Genomic DNA, 21,896 nt, shown 5'->3' on the forward strand with positions numbered 1-21,896 from the left:
CCAAATAACGAACGAAGCCAGTCTTGTATGTAAATAAGACTCGTATTTCGCTTAAATTAGGTTTCAAACTGAAGCTAACGAGCCTAAAAATGGCGATATGAATATCTACAAAAATTAAAACAGTTGACCAGCTTTAAAGTCGTTTAAACAATTTACTTTACTGTCACTGGCCACTGTGACAAAAAAAAAATTAAATAATAATATAATACTGACTATAAAAATATATTGTTTTCGTTTCTTTTACACGTCACAAAATATAAAAAAAAATGTTAATAATAAAATCCACTAGTTTGTTTTTAACCATGCATTGCAGTCTGTTAGAGCGCGTGTCCGTTGTAAATCCAAATGTAACCAGTGTAAATAATCTTGTTTGTAAATATAAAAAATGAAAGGCCTCTCGTGGATATAATAAAAATCTATGTCAGATATACAACAGTACAAAGCCTACAAAAGCGAGACTCGTTTAGATAAAGGATGTTAGATTAAATTATCACTTTGTCATGTCTAATGTAAATTAAATATAACATAAATGTCTTTTCTTATTTGTAGATGATTAAATCGTGTGTTGCTCAACTGAACCGCATTTATAACGAAGTAAGTGACTTTGTTTAACTTCATTTAACATCTCACTGTAGAGTTTCACACCTTTACATTAATGATTACCATAGCAGCCGGTTTATTAAATTCCTTGTGTACTATCTATACTTATAAATCAAGTATAAATCGTTAATATACAAAAAATATAATAACATAAATACCTATAGTTAAAACTTTATCGCAAACCTTCGCTTATTTTTTAAATGGTGTGTAATAGCCACTAATTGAGACCCCTAGTTTTGATTTAGTATGTTAAATCTGTACTAAGGTACTCCTTAACTTTATCTTACATATAGATACAGTACATATAGATGTTAATTTATATGATAAAATATTATAAGATCGTAAAAACGCCTGCGGTAAAAAGAGCGGCAAAATAACTTGCTTCAATGAAACCAAGGAGTAGTACATGAACATGAGACAGGTGTTAAATAAAACAATCAAATGATACTTAAACATTGTAAGACTATATTAATTAAATTAATATTAAGTATTGATATAAAAATAGATAAAATTTCACTGCGGCCGCTCCGGTCGCGTGCTCTTCGGAAGGATTATACACAGCATCCCGCTCGCTGCAACAAATACAGTGTCACTCACTCACATATTATCAACACATTCACTTTCTTAGATTGATTGACACGTACTTCTTCATGGTAAACATAATCTAGATTAAAAAATGGGAACATGTGGAACATGGTAGTTGGTGAGGAACAACAATTATGTAAAACCCCCGCTGTTTCAACAGCATTGTCACACAATGAGGATTTATTTTTATTTTTTAATCGGATAATTGTATGAGTATAGGAAAGTTATTTAAATGTTACTGTAAGTTTGTACTAACATATGAGCAGAGAGCCGAACATGTAGATAGGCACGATGCAGTACTGGTCGACGAGTGCGCCGAACACCACGTTGCCCACGATGGCGCCCACGCGACCACTCATCACCGTCACCGCCATCGCGGTCGCGCTGCAACATAAACATCTCACAAACATCTCACAAACACTTCTCACTACTCGTTCTTTATTTATTTGTATACAGAAGTCAGAATGGCGCTACTCACGCGACTTTCGTAGGAAATATTTCACAAATGACACAGAAGAGTACGGCCTCCGTGCAGCTGACGATGGCCTCGAAGACGCACGAGAGCAGCAGGTTCTCCAGCGAGGAGCGCACCAGGTTCAGCCCCAGCGCCGCCAGACCGGAGCTGATCAGCATCATCACTGCACAAATACATCCTCATTATTATCATGACTTCACTAATGTGCGAGTGATGAAGCATAGGGAGAGAGCGTGCGCTGACCTAGCATGAGCTTCTTGCCGACCATGTTGATGGTGAGTCCGACCCAGAGCGCGGTGGGGAGGCAGCTCAGCGCCACGATCAGCGTGTGGATGTACACCTTGTCGTCTATCACCTGCGGGCAGTCCGGCCGACCCTGCCGTACACACAACTCGGTCAGTATGATTATATTTAATCAAAGTTGAAATTAAAGAGTCTGGTGTGGAACTGACGTCTATCTCGCTGCGGGAGACGTTGGCGGAGACCTCGCAGACTCCAGCGGACACGCCCGGGTACAGCGACGAGAACTGACTGAAGCGCTCGAACAGGTCCGGGAACCACATCATCAGCGTGTAGTAACTTTAAATAACAAAATTATCAATATACAAAATTATAGAAAAATAATTATTATAATCAAAATGTGGGAATAAGACCTCATAGAATAGTGTGAAATATGAAGCTTTCCATATGAATTGTATATGTAAGTGGTGTTACCTGAACATGAGGCCGAAGTCGACGAAGCAGCAGAGCACGAGCAGGCCGATGTACGGCGGAGTGACGAGCAGCTTCTTGCGCAACCAGAATGCGTGCCAGCGCGCGGACCAGGTCAGCGGCGCCTTCGTCTCGTTGCCGTTCGTGTCCGCCGACACCACCTCCTCCTCCTCGCCCTCCTCACCAGCGCACATCATCGACTCCACCTGAACAGAAAGCTTTTCATGAACCAAGACACATTTTTATATCCGACTATTGCTGATGATGAAACAACAGATGATTTGCCGCACTCCTCGTAGATTCTTAAAAACTAAGAGTATCAGTAGACCACAATTGCACTGTACTTATTCAGCGGTACATAAGGTTCCATACTTCTATTCAAGTGAGCTTGCATAGCCCGTAGCATACTGCTACGGCGTAGCGATGACCAATAACGGTATGTTTTTAGTTTAGATTCATAAGGAACTGCAATTTCAGAAATTCAAACGACGAAGTGCTACTTACGGGGAAATCTTTCTCTTCCAGCTTTGTGTTGACCCTGAAGATCCGCTGCAGCACGACGAGCGCCTGCTCGGGCTTGTTGGCGTGCAGCAGGTAGCGCGGGCTCTCGGGGAAGGGCATCAGCAGAAGCACGACCAGCAGGCTGGGCAGGCCGCACGCCGCCACGAACACGCGCCACGACTTGTACTGAAAGTCCGCGTCCATCGCCGTCAGGTTGAAACGCGGGTCTTGGATGATCAGCCACGCTATGCCTGAAATTATTTTTTTTAATTATGAGTATGTTTGCACTGACTACACTCCCATACGAACTGCCGAGGGCTAGTGCTCCTGGGCCTCCCTTCTCCATCAATTTTCTTCTCTTTAATGTTTCGTACTAATGGCATGTTCTTTTTTTCATCGGGATCTTACAAGTAACGTAACTCTTTTTGTCCTCACCTGGCAACAATATAGTCCCAATGGTCCAGAAGACTTCGAGCCTGCACAGCATCACGTCCCTGTGCCGCAGCGATAGGAAATCCCCGAAGTACGGGAAGATCAGTCCCGTTGCACCAATTATACCAAACCCGGAGAAAAACCTGTAAAAGTAAAAGTTTTTTTTTCCACGTTTACCACCATCACTCCAAATTTTGAGTGTGGTGGAAGTATTGTTTGCACTGCTGTTGAAAACATCTACTTTTGAAATGTTATAGTAACAGTAGTTCACCTGCAAGCTAGGAAGGCGGGGAAGGACTGCACAACGCTGGAGAGGAATGCTGCGCAGGCGTCGAGAAGCAGCGCGCCTACGATTGCCTTCTTGCGACCGCGCGCGTCCGCCAGGTTGCCCCAGAAGTACGAGCCCACGCACATGCCTGTAACAACACTTTTATTAATTATACTGAGATTTTCCACTGCGGCAACACTTCTTTAAAACATAGTGTCATATACTCTTTAAAAAACAGAACAAACTTAGTTTTAGTACATGGATTAGGCCGCCGGAATTCCATATTAACTTCAACATCAATGAGTCATGACTGTGAAATAACGTCATCGTAAAGTTTGTTTAATGGATTTAAAAGAATTGCAAAAGTCGAAGTAAAAGAATGAACTATACAATCTAAGTACACATGTATACTAGAGGCGGATCTTATTGCGTTATCTCTAGAATATGGAGAAGTATTGTTATAAAATACGCAGCCCATTACGTCACCTCGGCAATGTGTCTAGACGCGCTACGGGATGTCCTCACCCCCGCCCCCGTTACCCCCCGGGACATCCGGTGCATTCTTATTGATAGCAAAGTGATAATTGTCTTGTCGAAGAGGATTTATATTTAATGTAGTATAGTTAGTGCGTAAAGTGTCCAACAGGGTACACATACACCCTTTGTATCTGTGTCCTTAATTTATAAAGAAAATATCTACTACTTTGTATTACTTTCATGACATGGAACAAATCTCGGTAAAATTTATATATCATATAGTATATAATAAATATATAAATTAGAATAAGTTTATGTATGCGAGATCCACAAGAAATGATAGATTTATAATTTTAGCATGCATCATGTATTGTCGTCTCTGTTTTTGAAAGAGAATGAAAGGGGGCGACTATATATTTTAAAGAAGTAATTCGATTGTCTAAAACCATAGTAATGTTGTTAGCAGTATGGTAGGTAGCGTGTACTGACCAATGAGCGGTGTGGCGGTGAGGCGTCCTTTATCTGAGGATGAGAGCATGAAGTCACACTCTGCAGCAGGTAAGACGAAGCTGAGCGTGGTTGTGCTGAGCGCACACACCGCGTACACAGCACCGCACGACCCCAGCAGCAGCCACTGGAACCAGCCATAGCCTGCGCAACAACACAAAGTTAATACTGCTTTCATACGCCGTTGGAAAACCTTATTAAACCTTTAAAGTACAGCAATTTAATATGTTCAGTGTTTATAAATGTAAACTAGTACTATCTGTTTTATAAATCTGCTTTGTTAGTTGTTCTAAACTATTTACAATAGTTTTCATGAGTACAATAAATTCCGTTGTCATATCTTGTAATTTTCTTCGCGCCTAAATTTCTCGTAGTTACTTTTTATTTTATTTGATTTGATCAAGTTATTCTCGACGGCCTGGTATTTCATCGAAATTATTAAATACTTAAATAATTATCTTTTTATATATAATATTGCGTTGTTATTAATTAATCTAATTAACTTAAATCATTTAATTACTGTTGCATTTGTTTTATAAGCGCCATCTATTGATCGATTATTGTATTACAACACTGCGATTTTTAGTTGTTAAAGTAAACAATGTACTAACTGCGGTACGGACTAAACTAAAAGTTAAGTAATAAATAATTATTGTATTGTAAGTACATATAACTGTGTGTGACCTTCAAGTCCGACATGGCGTCTCTTGTTCCGGGTGATCGATAGTCCGGCAGAGCTGGCACTAATGAGATTTGCCGTCCTAACTCCACACTGCAATATCCTATTAATCGTGAGCACGGCGCCGACTCACCGCGACCAAATTTACACTAATCCTTCTGACTATACCTACAACTATATCTAAAGGTCTAAACATTGGAGTGAAAGTTTTTATAGAGAAATGTTATTACTTCAACAGAATGCGGTAGACCTCGTATGTAGCGGGAAACACATAGTATTTTATAATTTACGTGACGAGTCAATTAAAAATAATCGAAAGTGTGCATTTAAATTTTAAAAAACATTTAAAAATGAATATTGTTTATTTACATATTGTTTCATTCTTTAACAAGAGATGGCGCTGCACAATTAGGTAGCAAAACTTTAGCCCTAAAATTCTAACCTTTTAGCGTCGGTCGTGTCGGAATGATTAGTTCACTATAATTTATTGTTAGAATATTATTGGCACGTCGACGTCGCGACTTTTAAGTTTTATTTTTAAATAGTATTCATTGAATTGATATTGAGATCACTTTAGTTCAATCAGCGCAGTGCATCGCTCGCTCGCTCGCTCGCTCGCTACTTCACACTCACACTCCGGCTAAACTCACCTTACATATATATGTCAAACATACAAATCAAAACATCTGACTAACAATACATATATTTAAGACCCATTCGTTTTGATTCTTACGCACGCAAATCAATAAATATATTTTCGTAACTAAATTGTAAAAAATATACATCTTTGACAAAATCTTAAAGTTCAAAATAAAAGCTGTTAGCTGAAACAATGATGATAATATAAGAGCATTTAGTGTTAAAATTAGCCAGCAGCCAGTGTTATGTTCAGAAAAACAAAAACAAGTCAATTACCAACAAATCTCAGTGTGATAATCGAACTCGGGAACTATTTCCATTGCCCACGCGACGCTCTATTTCCGTCTCCGGGACTTCGCCCCACACCCCCGCACCGCGCCACCATCGCACACCGGCGACGACAAAGTCCGGGCTGAGTGCGCAGTGTTTACGTCAAATATAATAGGGCAGGAGAATTATTATAAGTTACAAAGTACGGAAAGTCTTACAAGGGCTTGTACTATGTCACTATCGTAATAACAGATTTGTTGTTTATTGTATTATATTATCCTCTAATACATAAATAAATATATTATTATATTTTCAAGGAGGACTAGTTATGTAGTAAATTATATGAAGTTTCACTTGCATTTGACGTTTAGTTTGCTGTTTGGTTATTTTGTAGAGTGTCCTACGTAATCAAATTCCGTTACGCGGACATTATCCGGAACAAGGGCACGATTCCATTGTCTATATCTATTTGCGATCGTCCGGCGTTAGGTCGGACCGGACCGTGTCAGTATTTACCAACAACCTTCTAATTCTCGGCAAATTAGTGTTGTGTGTATTAAAAGCGCCAGCGGAAAACATATAAATACTTAACTATTTGTTAATTTGAATTTTATTTAAAGTTTATTTCCTCAAATTAAATGAATCCGTGACTAATAATCGCAATCAGTGTATGTTTTGTGCCCCAAATTAATTGGCAGCGAGAGAAGTGTTTGTGGTCCGCTATCGCTCGTGACCTGGCTGCGCACGTGAACTAGAACTAGTAACAAGAGTTTCATCAAAATAATCAATAGTATTAATTAAAAACTTGCTGAATAAAATTTATGAGAACTAAAAAGTTTAGCAAAAAGTCTGCGAAACAGCTTGAATGTGTAATGAAATCTTGTATGAAATAAGATGTAACAAATTCATTAAAGGGGTGTAATTTGACATTTACATACAAGGACTAATAAAGCCAGGTAACCTTTTTATTGTAAGTTCATTGTTTGATAAACCTTGATCTTGATCTTAACATTCGTTTCGAAGATGCAAGTTGTAAACCTTGTCTATTAATAGTGCTTGCTTTAATATGTCTGTTTGGTAGGAAATTTCCTAAATCATTGCGCAATGATCACTGGCTCATAACGGTGTCGGCAGACGCATGTGTTTATTTGTTCCCTTACATTAAACCGTCGAGTTTATTGCCGACGCTTTATGAAGGCGGCCATCAAGTGACGTTACACCTAATATAAATTGAACTTCTCAAAGGGTTTTATTTAAAAGGAACTCGAATATATGTACACTTCAGGTTATGTATGTATATTTTTATAATACTTGGTTAAATAAATACTTATTTGCAATCATCTTAAGTCCTTTTTGTTAAGTTAAAGGTTCAAAACATTTAGGTTTTTGATATTAGATACAAATTAATGGGTACATGAATTACAGAACAATAATAATAATAATAATAACATCCTGGTTATTCTTTCTACGCGACTCACTGGCTGTTTATTTCGATGTCGAAGTAATTCAAAAATTATAAAAAAAATAATTTTATTGACATAAATTATCGCGCGTAACGAATGTCAGTGCCGCCAACATTTGCCTACTTTATTTTCTCAAAATACATCGGGGTTCAATGACCGCGAGTCGTCGAGCAGCAATTTCTTTGTTTTAAATAAATTATTTGGCGAACGTTAACGCAAATAATGAAAGAAACCTTGCGAAATGTAACCATTAAAGTGATTTAATGCAATTTTTTATTCAAGTACATTATAAAATATAAAAGAAATTTATAATATTTTCATCTACGTGATGTTGCAGTTTTGTCTTTGAACATAACAGACAATCAGCGCACTCTAGCAGTCCACAATAGTGTGGTAATAAACATTTTATTAGAAACAAAATACAACTGTTACAAATACTACTAATTATTGTTACATTTTAAACACAAAGTTCTTGTTTCTTGTTTTGTTGATTACAAAACACTCACAATGGAAGTTACGACGGAAGTTTGAAATTATTCTAAACAAAAGTGTTCCAATTTTAAACAAATCATTTTGCATTTTATACAACAGATTCAATATTTTCATAATATCACAATTTTTAATATAAATTGTATTTAATATAATAATAATTAAATACTATAATATAATTCCAGAAGAATATTACACTACTAAAGAACTACGAACAATTTACACAATAGCAACATTGCTAAAAAAAACTCGTAGGTGTTCTTATATCATATTAGAAGATAACCATATTTTTAAAATGATTTCATAAATTATAAATACCTGTTAAACAAGTTGCGAAAAACGATTTTTACTCGAGTCTACTAACCTTAACATTATGTTCCCTAAATCATTTGTTACGAGGAAAGTTATTTATCCTTGCTATTCTTTCATCGGAAAAACAGTTTGTTCTATTTTAAACAGCATAGTTTAAAAGAGCGCGTCTAACTAATGTACACAAGTCAACGTTTAATTGTCTGTGGTCAATCTATTATTATGTTGGCAATGGAAAGTCGGGAAAAATTATTCGGTATTGAAATTATTAATATTGATTTATGAAAATGTACTTTGGTTATAAATTATTTCTTGAATAAAATGACTATTAAATACAAGAATTGAAAATGAAAAAATCGGAAAAGCTAAGAAAAGCTTCGTTTGAGTGATATTTTCACATATTCCTTAGTTTGTCATGCTTCTGTATATCCACCGATATATTTTTTAAAGGTATTTTTTTATCCTGTATATAAAAACAGCGAACGGAACCCAAATAATGTTGTAAACAATGTCATGTTGATTTATAAAAGAGAATTCACAGAACATGTAATAAAAGTCGGTATAAATATAAGCTGGTATTACAATTGTTATTGACAACATTCAGGTATTATATCAATCTATCGTTTAACAGAAGGAATAAACAGGCATGTAAAGATAAAATGAATGAATACAAACAATAAATTATTGCGTAAAATAGGAATGTTGATCGTTTTTGGATAAATGTTATACAAAAAAGTCAAACAATCGATTCAGGAATACCTCCCCGGGTCCTAATGTGTATTTTTAATAACGACGTATCAGTTTGTACAAACCAAATCGAATACGTGACAATATTAGTATCTCATGGCGCCGGCAGGGTGGACACGTATTGAACCCTTGCTTTGAACTGGGGAAGCCCGCTTGGTTAGGGAAATACCCGTAGCATGCAAATGCACAGGTATATTGTTAATCAATGCATTTTATCACACATTTGTGTAAAACCATGGAAAGTTTAATTTTTTAAGCTTATTTGTAGCGCAATAGACGACAATGTTTGTAGAAAATTTTGCTTGCCTTGATAATAAGTTTTATTCGGCAGATGCGATGAGAATGACGACGTAGCAATGTTGATTTTAGCTATCATACTCATTTTCAGGTTTTACTGTTTTCAAAACATTGCTATAGTGGAACAAATTTATCTGACCTGGTTTGCAGAAGTGAATCTAAATTACAATAACTCATTAGTGACTCAGTATCGATGTCACACAGACACAAGATCCTTGTCGGATAGTTGCTGTCTGCCTTGATCCATTTTCTATGTTTCGGTTAGCTTAAATAATTTCTGTCATAACTAACAGCGATAACAGCCCCTCTTTTACCGGGCCAGGTAAGTTAGACGTACTATGCGTACTTTAAATGTCAAGTGGGTGAGTCGATGTGTTGTCAAATTTCCTAAGACGGTGAAACATAAATTATAGGTGGTAACAATGTTGACACAGGCTGACACAGATCGGTGCCGAGGCCGGGCCTGTCCCCGCCCGCACCCCGCCCGCACCCCGACCATCGCTGCACGCCCTCGCACGACGCCCTTCGTTAGCTAAAAGCCTACAGGGGAATAGCTCGGTAATGACATTGGATTGACCTTCGCCCAACGAACACACCGCGCCCCGCGCACCTCCCCCAATCTCCCCCCGCGCTCAAACAAACAATTATAATCCATTCATTGTTTCTAAATCTATTATTAGCTAAATAATTAAAGTGCGAAGTAAATAATAATAGCCACACATTTTTTCCCACACTTTCGGAGAGTGAAAAGAAAATTGTTCCCAAATTGCAACTCATTTTCTTTCGTTGTATATCGCGAGGATTTCAAGTTTGATTAATGTATGCAACCAAAACTAATAATTAACAGTAAAAAGCTCAAAATTCTTTTGCAAAACAAATGTGCTTTTACATTATGACGCAGGGCGATTTAAAAACAATTACACGTCTTCAGATCTTTACGCGTTTGCGAACAACAAAGGTTTCGCGTTAGCTTTACGTCTTAAATGAGAGAGTACAGGCTGAGAGAAAATCTTTTTATGTTGTTACATTAAACAACAATGATATAAAGTATACGTCAATGCTTATAGATATATCTTACTTAAGGACAGTTTCAAGTTACGACCAGTCTTTTACAGTATACTTTTCATGAAAAAAAATATTAGGGTTATTCAATATTGATATATCTTGATTTTCTTCAGTGCATCGAGTTAATTTTCTTATGATATAATTAAATAAATTTTACATAATATGTATATTGTTAATGTTTCTTTGAAATGCATAATTTCTGTTAAATTAATTATAATTTTTATGCAAATAGATTTCATGTGATGTGTTTTTATAAGCGCTGTTCCGAAACAATGAGCAAACATGTTTGTTCTAAACAAAACAACACTTACAATTACTACAAGTATAATTTTATACTTTATTAACAAGTTCATGTACAAATTATAGTATGTATTTAATAATTTTAATAAGTTTAGAAGAGGTCACGCAATTCATGCATCTTGTAACACAAGTTTTTTTGAGTCCGCATTACTGTTACTTTACACAGAAAAGATTGAATACATGTGTTAATGTTTCGCCAGTGTGAACATAAGTATATTGATATAAAGAATGTGTATTATGTAATACTGTATACAAACCAGCATGATGAAGCGCGGTCTCGAACGGCGCCCTCTGCAGCCGCTCCTTGATCTCTGCCAACAATAACATAAATAGATCAGTCCTTTGCCAAGAGTCGACACGCGAGTGCCGAACTACCGACACACCACGGCAATCACAATCAAATACATTCTTCATTATTAAATACTTATATTGTCAGCTTATCTAAGTGAGCTAGTTTTTCATTAAATAAAAATGAGTAAGTTATAAAGACTCTGTTTACTATGACAACTACTGATTTAAAATTAAAGTTACAGATGCATACCATCCCCGTGAACGAGTACATACGATGATTAGTATATAAAAGTAAAATTTGGAACAGTTCGATAAATAGTTGCGGGGGCGTCTGACCCGGGGAACCTTTGCATCCTGCATCTGACTAATGTAATCTACTGCATATCTTAAGTCAATTGAAACACTTAGCTCCTAACGAACACTTCCGGCATTAAGAGTACCTAATTAATGTTGTTTTTGGATAATACTATAACTATACCGTTGATTCACCTGTGTGATATCATAAAGATTAAAACTTACAAAATAATGGAATGGATGAAATATTCAGTAATGACACAATTCAACTCGAGGTGATGCTATATAATAATATAATGTAAAAAAAAACAGAAATCTTTAGTCTACAATCAAATCTCTATAATATTAAAATAAGAAGTGTATGTACAAGTAACTGGAATAAACTGCGTCAAAACCAAATTATTGATAAAACACCCAAACGTAAGTAAATAACAAATTAAAATTATTTTATGCATTTATAAATAAATAAATATGAGAATGTCATATTTATATCATTTGGCTCTTAAAAGTAACAAATGTGTTTACTGAAAACCTGAAAACTGTTAAAATAATGAATGACTAATGTATGAACATGTTTACGATAACATTCAGAAAGAAGATACTTTAATCACTGTAATAGTAAACAAAAATGAATCAACAATTGACAAAGAAATTGACACATCTAGATCATGTACTTTCGTGTGAAAACCAGAATGAGTGAGGTTGACAAACATCGAGTTAAAACCAAACAATTTGAGATGGGTGTCGAATTGAAACCCGACTATAGTTGCATCGTACCTAAAACCGAGTAACCGGTACGGATTCGACCGTACCGGAAATAACCGGTATTCCATCAGCTTGATTCGACGATCAATTGCGAAGGTAATAAAGACGAGGACGTGCGCGGTACACATTGATAACTAATTTACACTTGTTGAACCTGATTTATCATTAGGTCTTACATACAATTGACATTGTCTAAATATACCTATCTATCTATCTATCTATCGATATAATTTGATTACTTATTGCTTTGTATTATTACGAGATATTAAACAGGACAAGGATTTAACAGCAAATGAACGCTTATAGGAAAAAAGTATACGAAATTCCGGATCTGTCATGGTTATTACATTCTTAATGGTTGGTTACTATATAGATTCTAATTCTGAGTTATAAGATGGGATACCACAAGGAGGATCTAATATAATAATATAATAGTTTAAAGTAATTATCACTGCTTAATTACTAAAAAAAAATTGCAAACTACTTTATGCGAAAACATGGAAACATGGTGCGTCAAATGACATGGTTTATATGACAAGACAAAATTTATATGTATGGACCAAGTTGAAAGGGATATATCAAACGGCAAGCAAAGTCCGTCAGTCTGATTGTTTGAAAACAAAGCTGGAGCAGCGGCGAGATGTTATGTCTACGCGGTGACGAGTTATTTCTGACGCTGTCCGGCGGGCGGAGAGCGGCGCGGCGACTCTGGTTGCTTGTATTGTTTGCTACCATACCTCTATTACATTTATAAGCTCTTACATTTACTTCTTTAACTATAACAATGATACAAATAAGACAATACAAAAGATAGCCAACTAGTCAACAGGAAAAAGTAGCCAAGTAAATATTAAAAAGGTCATTTCGCGTAATCAAGTTTCAGTAATATTGAACCATCGCACGTTCACATAACTTCCTAAAAATTTGCCTCATTCCATTGAGTTCTAGTAAAATATAATATTATAATAGTAATTTGCTTTATTTTAACCCAAAGATAGGTAAGTACTTAATTGTTTCGTACGGCATGCCATAATAAACTAAAAAAAGATAAAGAAAGACACAGTATAAAGACATAAATAAGTTCAAAGGCCTCCCACAAAACAAACGCCTAACAATTGTCTGCGCTGGATTCTTTGATGTTAATCTCTCTGTACATCAACACCAATCAACTTTAATTGTTGGCGATCCAGCGGCTAATCATGGCAGGAGCAGCCTTCATAATGTCCGGATGTAACCGGTGCGAGCCGGTTAGCGCCGGATAAGTCCGAACCGAGCTAGATTTTTGTAGTGGACCAAAGTTATCTTAATGAACGTCTGACTGCAAATCTTCCACGAATCTTTCATGCAAAATCTTCCCAGACGTCGAGTTAAACTAATGAAGGATAAATAAATATAAATGTTTGTTATTGCGGGGCTTGAATGAAGTTTACGCATCTATTTTATACCGATTGTCTTTTATAACGATGTCATTGAAGAGATTTTAAGTAACCCACCCTTATTCTTGTGACCTTTGCGTGTCGTATAGTTCAGAGGCGTGGTCGTAACGACGTCATAAGTTTTACAGTCCGCCATGTCACTATCACCGCAACATAAAAGATTATGGAAGGGACTGATCGCCGCGGGGGAGGGTACTGGGGGAGAGCTGACGTCATACAGCCTTGCACTACTATCTACGACAATTAAGTCGAAACTATTTCATTTATTATGATCTATGATGGCTTTGTATTCAGTTTATTATCTGTCATTATAAAAAATTAACACAAACTATTTAGGTTGAAATGTTAACATCATTAAATTTCTTTTTTATTATGTCTAACATTGTACTTACCAAACAATATTGTAAGCACAACAAAACCTCGCTTTTACGTAGCCTTAAGAAACGATGTTTCTACGGCAAAGGTCTACGAAGTGCTACGTAATAAGTATGATTATTTAGCGATTACAATCAATTTGTATAGATCGAATTGTGATAAGAGAGAGACGCAAGGCGCTGACATCGCGCGGCCCCGAACGGTATCTATATCCGACATCGCTTATCGCGCAATAACGCGAACACTCCACATCCAGCGCACCTGAGACGAAATATTAGCCACGGGATCGATTCCGATACGTCAGACACTAACCTGCGAGTAAACCACACATTACTGTGACAAATGAATACCAACACCAATTGTAGTAATCAGTAGGTAAATATGTCTACTCCTTTCTTGCCTTTCCTTTTTAATAATTATAGTATGTTATTGATTTGTTTTTAATTACAATAAAAAATATCTACCGACTTTTGGTTGGTAGTCTTTTTTGCACATATTTCTTTTGCTAAATTTCTAAAGTGATGTTTAGCGTGATACTGTATGTTACGTGAGTAGCATACAAAATGCAGTGAATATAACGTTCCTTGAACAGATAAGTGATGTTGATAACTGATAGCATCAACAAGTCTTCCTTTTTTAGGATGTATTGGCATGTTTCCAGATTTTCGGTTATTCCAGTCTTGAAGGAAAGTGGAATTATCGTCTCAAAATTTGAGCCAAAAACTTCAAGAATGCATGTAGCCTGTCTAAACTATTGAAGGTAATAAATTTGTGTTTTTTCAGTAGATTTCAGTAGACATTAATTATATTTAAAGGCTTGAACATATAGGCTACTTATTACTTTTTTACTTCCGGCGAACGGAGTCGCGGACGACAGCTATAATATTATAATAGTTTAATTAGAAAGTTTTTTAAAAGTGAATCTATTTGACAATATATAGTGTAACTACGAACATCGAATACTGAGTCACGCGACATCCTTGACACCATTGTTTATTTATAAATTAATAATCAAAATAACTGCGTTACGTAAAGATCTGAGTAGATCAACAAGTGTTACGTATCATTCTTAAACAAAGAGTACACTTTCACGTGTTACTGTTTATACCTATGTACGTACTTCTTACGCCGAACTGTCCGAGTGTATGTTTGTGTTTCCAGAACTTTCTGCGGTCACCCACATTCAACATATGTATACACAGCGTGATCTATTTAAAAGAGGGTTTTTACCGGTGGTTAATGACGTCAAAATCTCTTTAAAACATATCGTCATCCCTGTCCGTTACCTTTGAAAAAACAGTGAAAACAATATATTTTAAAAGGGGATTTTGGTCTCAGAAAGCAATATTTTTATTTATTATTATTTAGACCAGCTTTAATTATGTAAACTTTTTTTTGTATTATAAGTCTTAAAACAAAATATAATACAAACAAAATGTTCATAGCTTAGAGAAGATCAATCGGCGGTAACAGTTTTGGGTTGAATATTGTAGCCACGCTTTGTGCAGGACATTTTCCGAGATAAATAAAGTTGTTGAAGCAAATTTTTCCTTTTTTTTCTCCTTTATTATGGACGCAAAGTATGTAACTGAAGAGTTTTATTAACAAAGAAATCATATCAGTAAAAGAATTATTGCAAACACGTGTGTAGTGTAATAACATTGCATTCAACACGCAATAACAGAGTCTTATCGAGTTGTTTATTTTTATCAAACTTAACGGGAAAATATGGTCATTATAGTTGTCAGTTGTGAAATATTGAGATGTTATTTAATTATAACTCATGTTTTTTTTTATTTTAATTCCAAGTGGGTACAATTACTGATCACTGCCTAGTTTCAGCATTTCCAGCCCCTGGGCGAGATTTTTACGGCGCCCCCGCTTTTTCGATAAAATACCGTAATCCTAGTACACAGTAAATTTCAAGTAGGAAATACTTTGGTGTTTTTAACTTCTTAATGAGAAGTCCGAGTGAAATATAAAATGGTGGTGTTATTATCTATCTGAAATTTACGACTCTCTTACATCTGTAATGAGCAATCGTAAAAAAAATAAGAGCGTCTGTCTGCCGGTTAGCACCTCATAAATATAGTTAATGGCACAGGGACGTATTTGGCAGCGCAAATAACATAAGAGTACATACAAACACACCTTCCGTATCTCCTAACACGTTGCTAAACTAATTATTTCCAATGGAATTTAACAAAATGACGTAATGTTTCAAATAAACTATTTCCGAGTATTACTTGGATACTAAACAAGGGGAAACTTGTATGTAATATTGTTTGTTATAGGTTGGACCATCACGAAAGACCTTGAAAGTAAGTCATGTGTTAACCTTCTGAACGTCGAGGAACCGGGGGTTGGTTGTCACATTTTTTCCTTATTCTATCAATATTTATTGGTTTTAATGCTTCTTTTATTTTTTTTCTTCTTTGTTTAAATATTAAATTATCGAATTTTAGCTACCAAAACACCACATATCATTAAAACAACTCAAAAATACACAGTGAAATTATACATCATCCATTGACTGATTTTTCATGTATAGGGGTAACATATCGATATCTTTAAATAAAGTGCAAAGCAATTAGTGTAAAACACCTCACGTTTGCTTCACGCCTGTAAGTAAATTCAGTGCATTGTAAGTGAAATTAACAAAGTATTAAGTAAGTAGTAGTAGTAGTAGTAGTAGTAGTAGTAGTAGTAGTAGTAAGTAATTGAAGTAAAATAATTAAGAATAACAATCTCTGTCAGGATTAGAAGCCATTATTTAGCTTGACCATAGCATCTTTGAGGAGTTATAAAATTGATGAAATTAATTATTTAGAACAGCGTTAATAACTTTTTTACGATTTCTTTATCTTTGTACACATATAATTATGTCACAATGTCAAGTTACTGTGTAGTGTGGATGAACCGCTGACTTTAGGCGGCTATCATCGATCCGAGGGGGAAGGTGGAGGGCAGGGGGGAGGGGGAGGGGGGGTGCGCCGGGTGATCGACACCATGTTTACAGTAATTGCCTTTTATCTTAATCTAACGAGACATATTCGCCGACAAGCTCACCTATTCCACTTGAAATTCATTTGTTGCAAACAATTACATTGTATCATGAAATTAAACATTTTTAGAATTAAAACGAACGATTTAATTATCAACAGTTAATATTAATAAATTTAATAAGATAGTCCTGAAAGTTTTATATGTCACATTAGAACTAAATTCTTTTATTGTTTGTTAGCCTCAAGGACAATTACATTTCAATAGCTGATAAAATAATTAAAATAAACTAATTATAAAATTATCGTCACATGAGTGGGATTTTTTTCGGCTATTAGAATACGATCAGCCTGTAATTCAGGCGCCCACTCGGTGACCTATTAGCCGCTCCACATAAAATAATTAGGAAAGTAATAAACGATGTGGGCTACGAAGTTGCGGAAAGCAATGAGTATGATGACGTCTCACCTTGCCCCGACAACACGCTCCAGTTAAGACGCAGCCGCCCGTCATCTCCCTAACATATGAATCAATATCGCGCAGTTAAACATCTTAACTAAGAACGATCTAGAATATTCGATATCTCCCTGTTACTTTCCCAGCGATTTGAGTCCCAATTAAAATAAAAATATGCTTATAAAGTTTTTCTGCCTTTTTAAATATTTATTTTTCGATAAATAATTTTGTTTAATCCGCAGAAGCTGTACAAAAATGTCAAAATCAACCATTATTGAAAAAAATCAGATATTAATAACATATTTGAGCAAATGAACGACTCACTGAAGTTGTCATGTAACGAAAGCTCCAGCGAGCACTTGTTGCTTCAGGTCGGCGACTTTGAACTTTGATAAGTGAAGTTATTCACTTAACTCTGTTTTATTTGCGCAACAATGCGACTTCAACATTTCTTGCAATTATTAGAATTTCATATAAGTAAAATTGTAAAAGTTTTTTCTCATTATGAGTTTTTAATCTTATAGGTATTTTAAATCGTAATAAAATAGGTTCATCTCAAAAATAATGTTAATCTACCCTACAAATAGACTATCGTGATTTATTACTTACATAATTCAATTTATGACCTTCTTTTTCTTAATTTAATTCCAACAATTTTACTATAAATTAGTATTAAATATTGCAAACCATACAGCGAGAAAGAAAGTTATCAAACGAATGATTCGTAATGAAATTGCGTAAAAAAGTATCCAACACTCATTGTTCAGATTCTGTTGGGATTCTCGATGTGTTTACAATTTATTACACAATAAATTTAAAGTGCTATCAGTTGAGTTGGCAGCTTCACGATAATGACAATAACTCACTTCAATAACTACCCTCAAAATTGATACCCTACTTTGTTCACAATTACTTTTAATTCTCAGATGTTTTACTAACAATTCCATTTAATTAATATTTTAATGTTTTTCTCATTACAAGTGCTATATTTATCGTCTTTGTGTGATGTTCAATTTGTACATTGTCATCGTCCAAAAGTTTCTTACTCGCTGATCATACTTAATTAACAGCTGCCTTTTAGGGTATCTTTACATATTTTTTCTCGTTTTCTAGGACTGTTTAGGACGTATTGTATAATTTGTATTTAACATTATGCATACAATAATAAAATACATACCTGCTTGTTCTTCCATCTTCACGGCTGCCACAACACTATATAAGCCGTCCAAATATCCACTAAACTCTAATTAAATTTAACTAAATTACAAACTAATATCACACGAAAGCAAAATTATATTTTACTGATAAAAAAATCTATATCACATTAATAAAAATTATTGTCTTTTATTAATTGTCTTTTTTATCCCATTTGTTTTGTGGTGATTAATAAAATAATATTTAATCACTTGAGTTTAACGCGGGTGCGGAAACGCGGCATTTGTGGATGCGGACGTGCGAAGCGTTTCACTGACGGACTTCGACTGGGGTTGGTCGTGTCGTGGTCGCTGGTCGTCAGTCGTCAGTCGTCAGTCCTCGGTCGCCAGTCGCCGGTCGCCGGTCGCTGGACAGCTGTTCCCGCCGCCCGCCCCCCTCCGCCCGCCGGGCTAGGGCCACACTAATTATATCGATATATGCGATGTCAATGACAAGTACAAACCATACGAAACTGAATTCCGGCGAACGACTCGGAAATAGTCTCCCTTCGGTGTATACTTTGTGCGACTAACTTTAACGTTTTAATAAATTGGATATGTTATTTGTTAGTTAGGCTAAATTAATTGAAGTCTTCTCTTCTCTTCGTTATGCTAATAATATCTCTACTAGGAATTCAGCAATGGCCGTGCTCTTTTAACTGTTACAGAGTATTTTATAGTAACACGCCGAACTTATGGTATTTATGTAATGAAAAAGTGTAAGTGTACATGCTAACTATTAAATATCGAATTTCTTTAATAGTCGATTTTTTCTTCATTCACCTAATTTTTACTTGTTAATTAAATTCATATGATAAGCGCACATGAACCGTGTCAATGACGAAATGTGAAACGAACAACTAAAATACGTTTTGGTTATTTATACGTACTTTTATATGCATATGAAAATAAATAGAATTATTATAGATATAAGTGCACCATTAGACAATGATAGTATGTTAGCAAGTGACATATGTATGGACGATACTAATGGACGTAGAACGTTGATGTACGTGTCGCGTGTCCAGTCACAACAATATCAACAGTACATCACAGCACTCGGTGTACGACAATGAACTATCGAATCATGTTTCATGGAATATTTTAATTCAACTACGTATTAAAAGTACAGTTGTGTAACTTAAGCTTAAAAGTATAGAAGTATTCTTCTTGTATAGTTCAGTACTTTGACAGTATTCATTGATTTTATGTTTTAAGGTAGCAAATGAGCAAATGAGCGAACGGGTACCTGAATTCGCTAAAATAGCGAAGTGATCAATGTCCATAGATATTCTCATTTTCAGATGCGTTGACTATCGGCAGTGGAGGACGTAAGAAAAGAGGATATTTCCCCTCTTCTGCCAAATCTTCATTAGTTCAGGCTCCTCCTTGACAATCGTACGAACAAACAAAAGTTTTTGGCGTATAGTTGTGTTGTAATGTATATGGATACATAAGTTAAGAATATAAACAAACTTCAGATTCAATTCAAACAAAGTCAGCAGTAAAGCCAAGGCCACATTGGGCGGGCGGCGGCAGGCGGCGGCGGGCGGTCAGCGGTGGGCGGCGCGTGCAAACACTCGGTGTGTACACGCCATTATTACAGGTGGTAGTGTAATGGAGAGGTTGACCTTCTGCTATTTGCTAAGTGACACATTTTACTTGTGTACTCTGTTGGATTGTCTTATTGATTAGTTAAAGTGCGTCGTTTGATTTGATTATGGACTGAATTAAGAAATTTCTATTAATTAAAAAATACTAATCGTATAAATTAATGAATAAAAATTATAATAACTTAATGACATAATTTATTGACAAATTCCGCTCGTTAACGTGAGTTAACATGAGTCACAACAGTTGTTACTGTAAATAATCTATCAGCGAAATTACTATCAAGCGAACACTAAACAATTCGGCAAAGGCAATAACACTTAAGATATAAGTAAAGTATATCTTTAATCATACTTAGTCATATAGTATAGTACATAAGTACATACATAGCTACCATTTACATTAAAGACATATTAAGCCGATATATAAGGAATATACGAAACCAACAAACACTTGCTATACATAAACAGAAGACACAAAAGACTGCCTATCCCTCAAGTCTTAAGAACCACCAGACACGGACAAACAGTCAGCGTACAGCCAACATTTTGAGTGACAACAAGACCACCGACAAAGCTAATCTACGCGGGCCTAAGATCTAAGTTAAACTGACTGTTCGATTTGTTTGAGGCAACGAAAGCACATATTCATGTACCCTTATATAAAATAATATTCGTCGATGTAAACACATAGTTAGTTAGTTGGCAGATGCTCGAGGTCCGGCACGCGGCGGCTGCGTGCTCGCGACAATCAATTGACAGTCCTCAGGCTTCGCCATTCAAAGCTTTCTTCTTTATAGGGCTGTCAGCATTGCCCTTTTGTGTTATTGCATCTTTCTGTTTCTCTTTTAAAAACGAATAATTATTATCCCCAATGAAGTAGAGACTCTTGGTAACTTTTTTTGATTGTACACGTTATGATTATTTTGTTTAAATTCATTGCAATTTTTGTACTACCAAAATCGACATAAACCTATATGATAATAAAATGGATGTAAAATTGCAAAATTCTTGTAAATTTATTATTCAGAGGTTACTTTGTGTACATATTGATTTTATAATGCATCAACCCTAGAGAGAATGTACTTCGTCCCCATCTCCGTAATATCCTGCCGCTAGTCTCCAACAAAACTGTTCTGTCGATTCCAATTTTAGCATTTCCACAGTTTTCTCGTGTTCTATATATAAATCGCTTATCTGTCCTTCAGTACATCGCAATGTGTCTTTCAATTATAGCGAGTAATAAAAAATTATGTCAGAACGGAAACTTACAACTGGCATGTTGTTTACTGTTGCTTTATGTGACACAATTCTTTAAACAACTACTAACGACTTTCATTCTAATATTAAAATTAATAACCGTTGGTTTCTAAGATCCAAATCTTTCCTTGTATTATCTATAGACAAAACAGAGTTAACAATATTATGATTTTGGATTCAGAAACCCACGATAAGACAAACATTTAATTGTTGCGCATTTATATACAATTCCACACAAGAGTTCATTTTGAAGTATTGATTAGTTTTATAATTAATATTATGAAATGTTACAAAATGTACATAAAACATCATAATCAAAACAATAAATTTAATAGCATTATTTACTTTGGGCGAAGTTATATTAGTTCGATGCACCTATGATGACAGAGAGGGGACGGG

At 35.5% G+C, this 21,896-nt stretch overlaps 1 protein-coding gene across 1 annotated transcript; it reads right to left on the reverse strand.

The window, feature by feature from the left end:
• Positions 1 to 1,069: 1,069 nt before the first annotated feature.
• On the reverse strand, positions 1,070 to 18,742 carry LOC106117113 (synaptic vesicle glycoprotein 2C). The gene is made up of 12 exons (XM_013311192.1): positions 18,612 to 18,742; positions 11,072 to 11,125; positions 4,539 to 4,700; positions 3,576 to 3,720; positions 3,308 to 3,447; positions 2,876 to 3,123; positions 2,375 to 2,577; positions 2,113 to 2,239; positions 1,904 to 2,036; positions 1,664 to 1,823; positions 1,442 to 1,569; positions 1,070 to 1,172 (listed from the first exon to the last, which is right to left on the reverse strand). The coding sequence occupies exons 1-12, from the start codon at positions 18,625 to 18,627 to the stop codon at positions 1,114 to 1,116; spliced, it is 1,575 nt and encodes a 524-aa protein (XP_013166646.1). The 5' UTR covers positions 18,628 to 18,742; the 3' UTR covers positions 1,070 to 1,113.
• Between the last annotated feature and the right edge of the window lie 3,154 nt (positions 18,743 to 21,896).

Source organism: Papilio xuthus, unplaced genomic scaffold, assembly GCF_000836235.2.
Source record: "Papilio xuthus unplaced genomic scaffold, Pxut_1.1 DF829567.1, whole genome shotgun sequence".
In the NCBI taxonomy this organism is placed as follows: domain Eukaryota; kingdom Metazoa; phylum Arthropoda; class Insecta; order Lepidoptera; family Papilionidae; genus Papilio; species Papilio xuthus.

What these genes read in the sequence shown, in the direction of transcription:
- LOC106117113 (XM_013311192.1), bottom strand. An exon ending in CCCGCCTTCCTAGCTTGCAG is followed by an intron (nt 3,448 to 3,575) that starts GTGAACTACTGT and finishes TTACTTTTACAG; the next exon opens with GTTTTTCTCCGGGTTTGGTA. An exon ending in TCTCCCGCAGCGAGATAGAC is followed by an intron (nt 2,037 to 2,112) that starts GTCAGTTCCACA and finishes TGTGTACGGCAG; the next exon opens with GGTCGGCCGGACTGCCCGCA.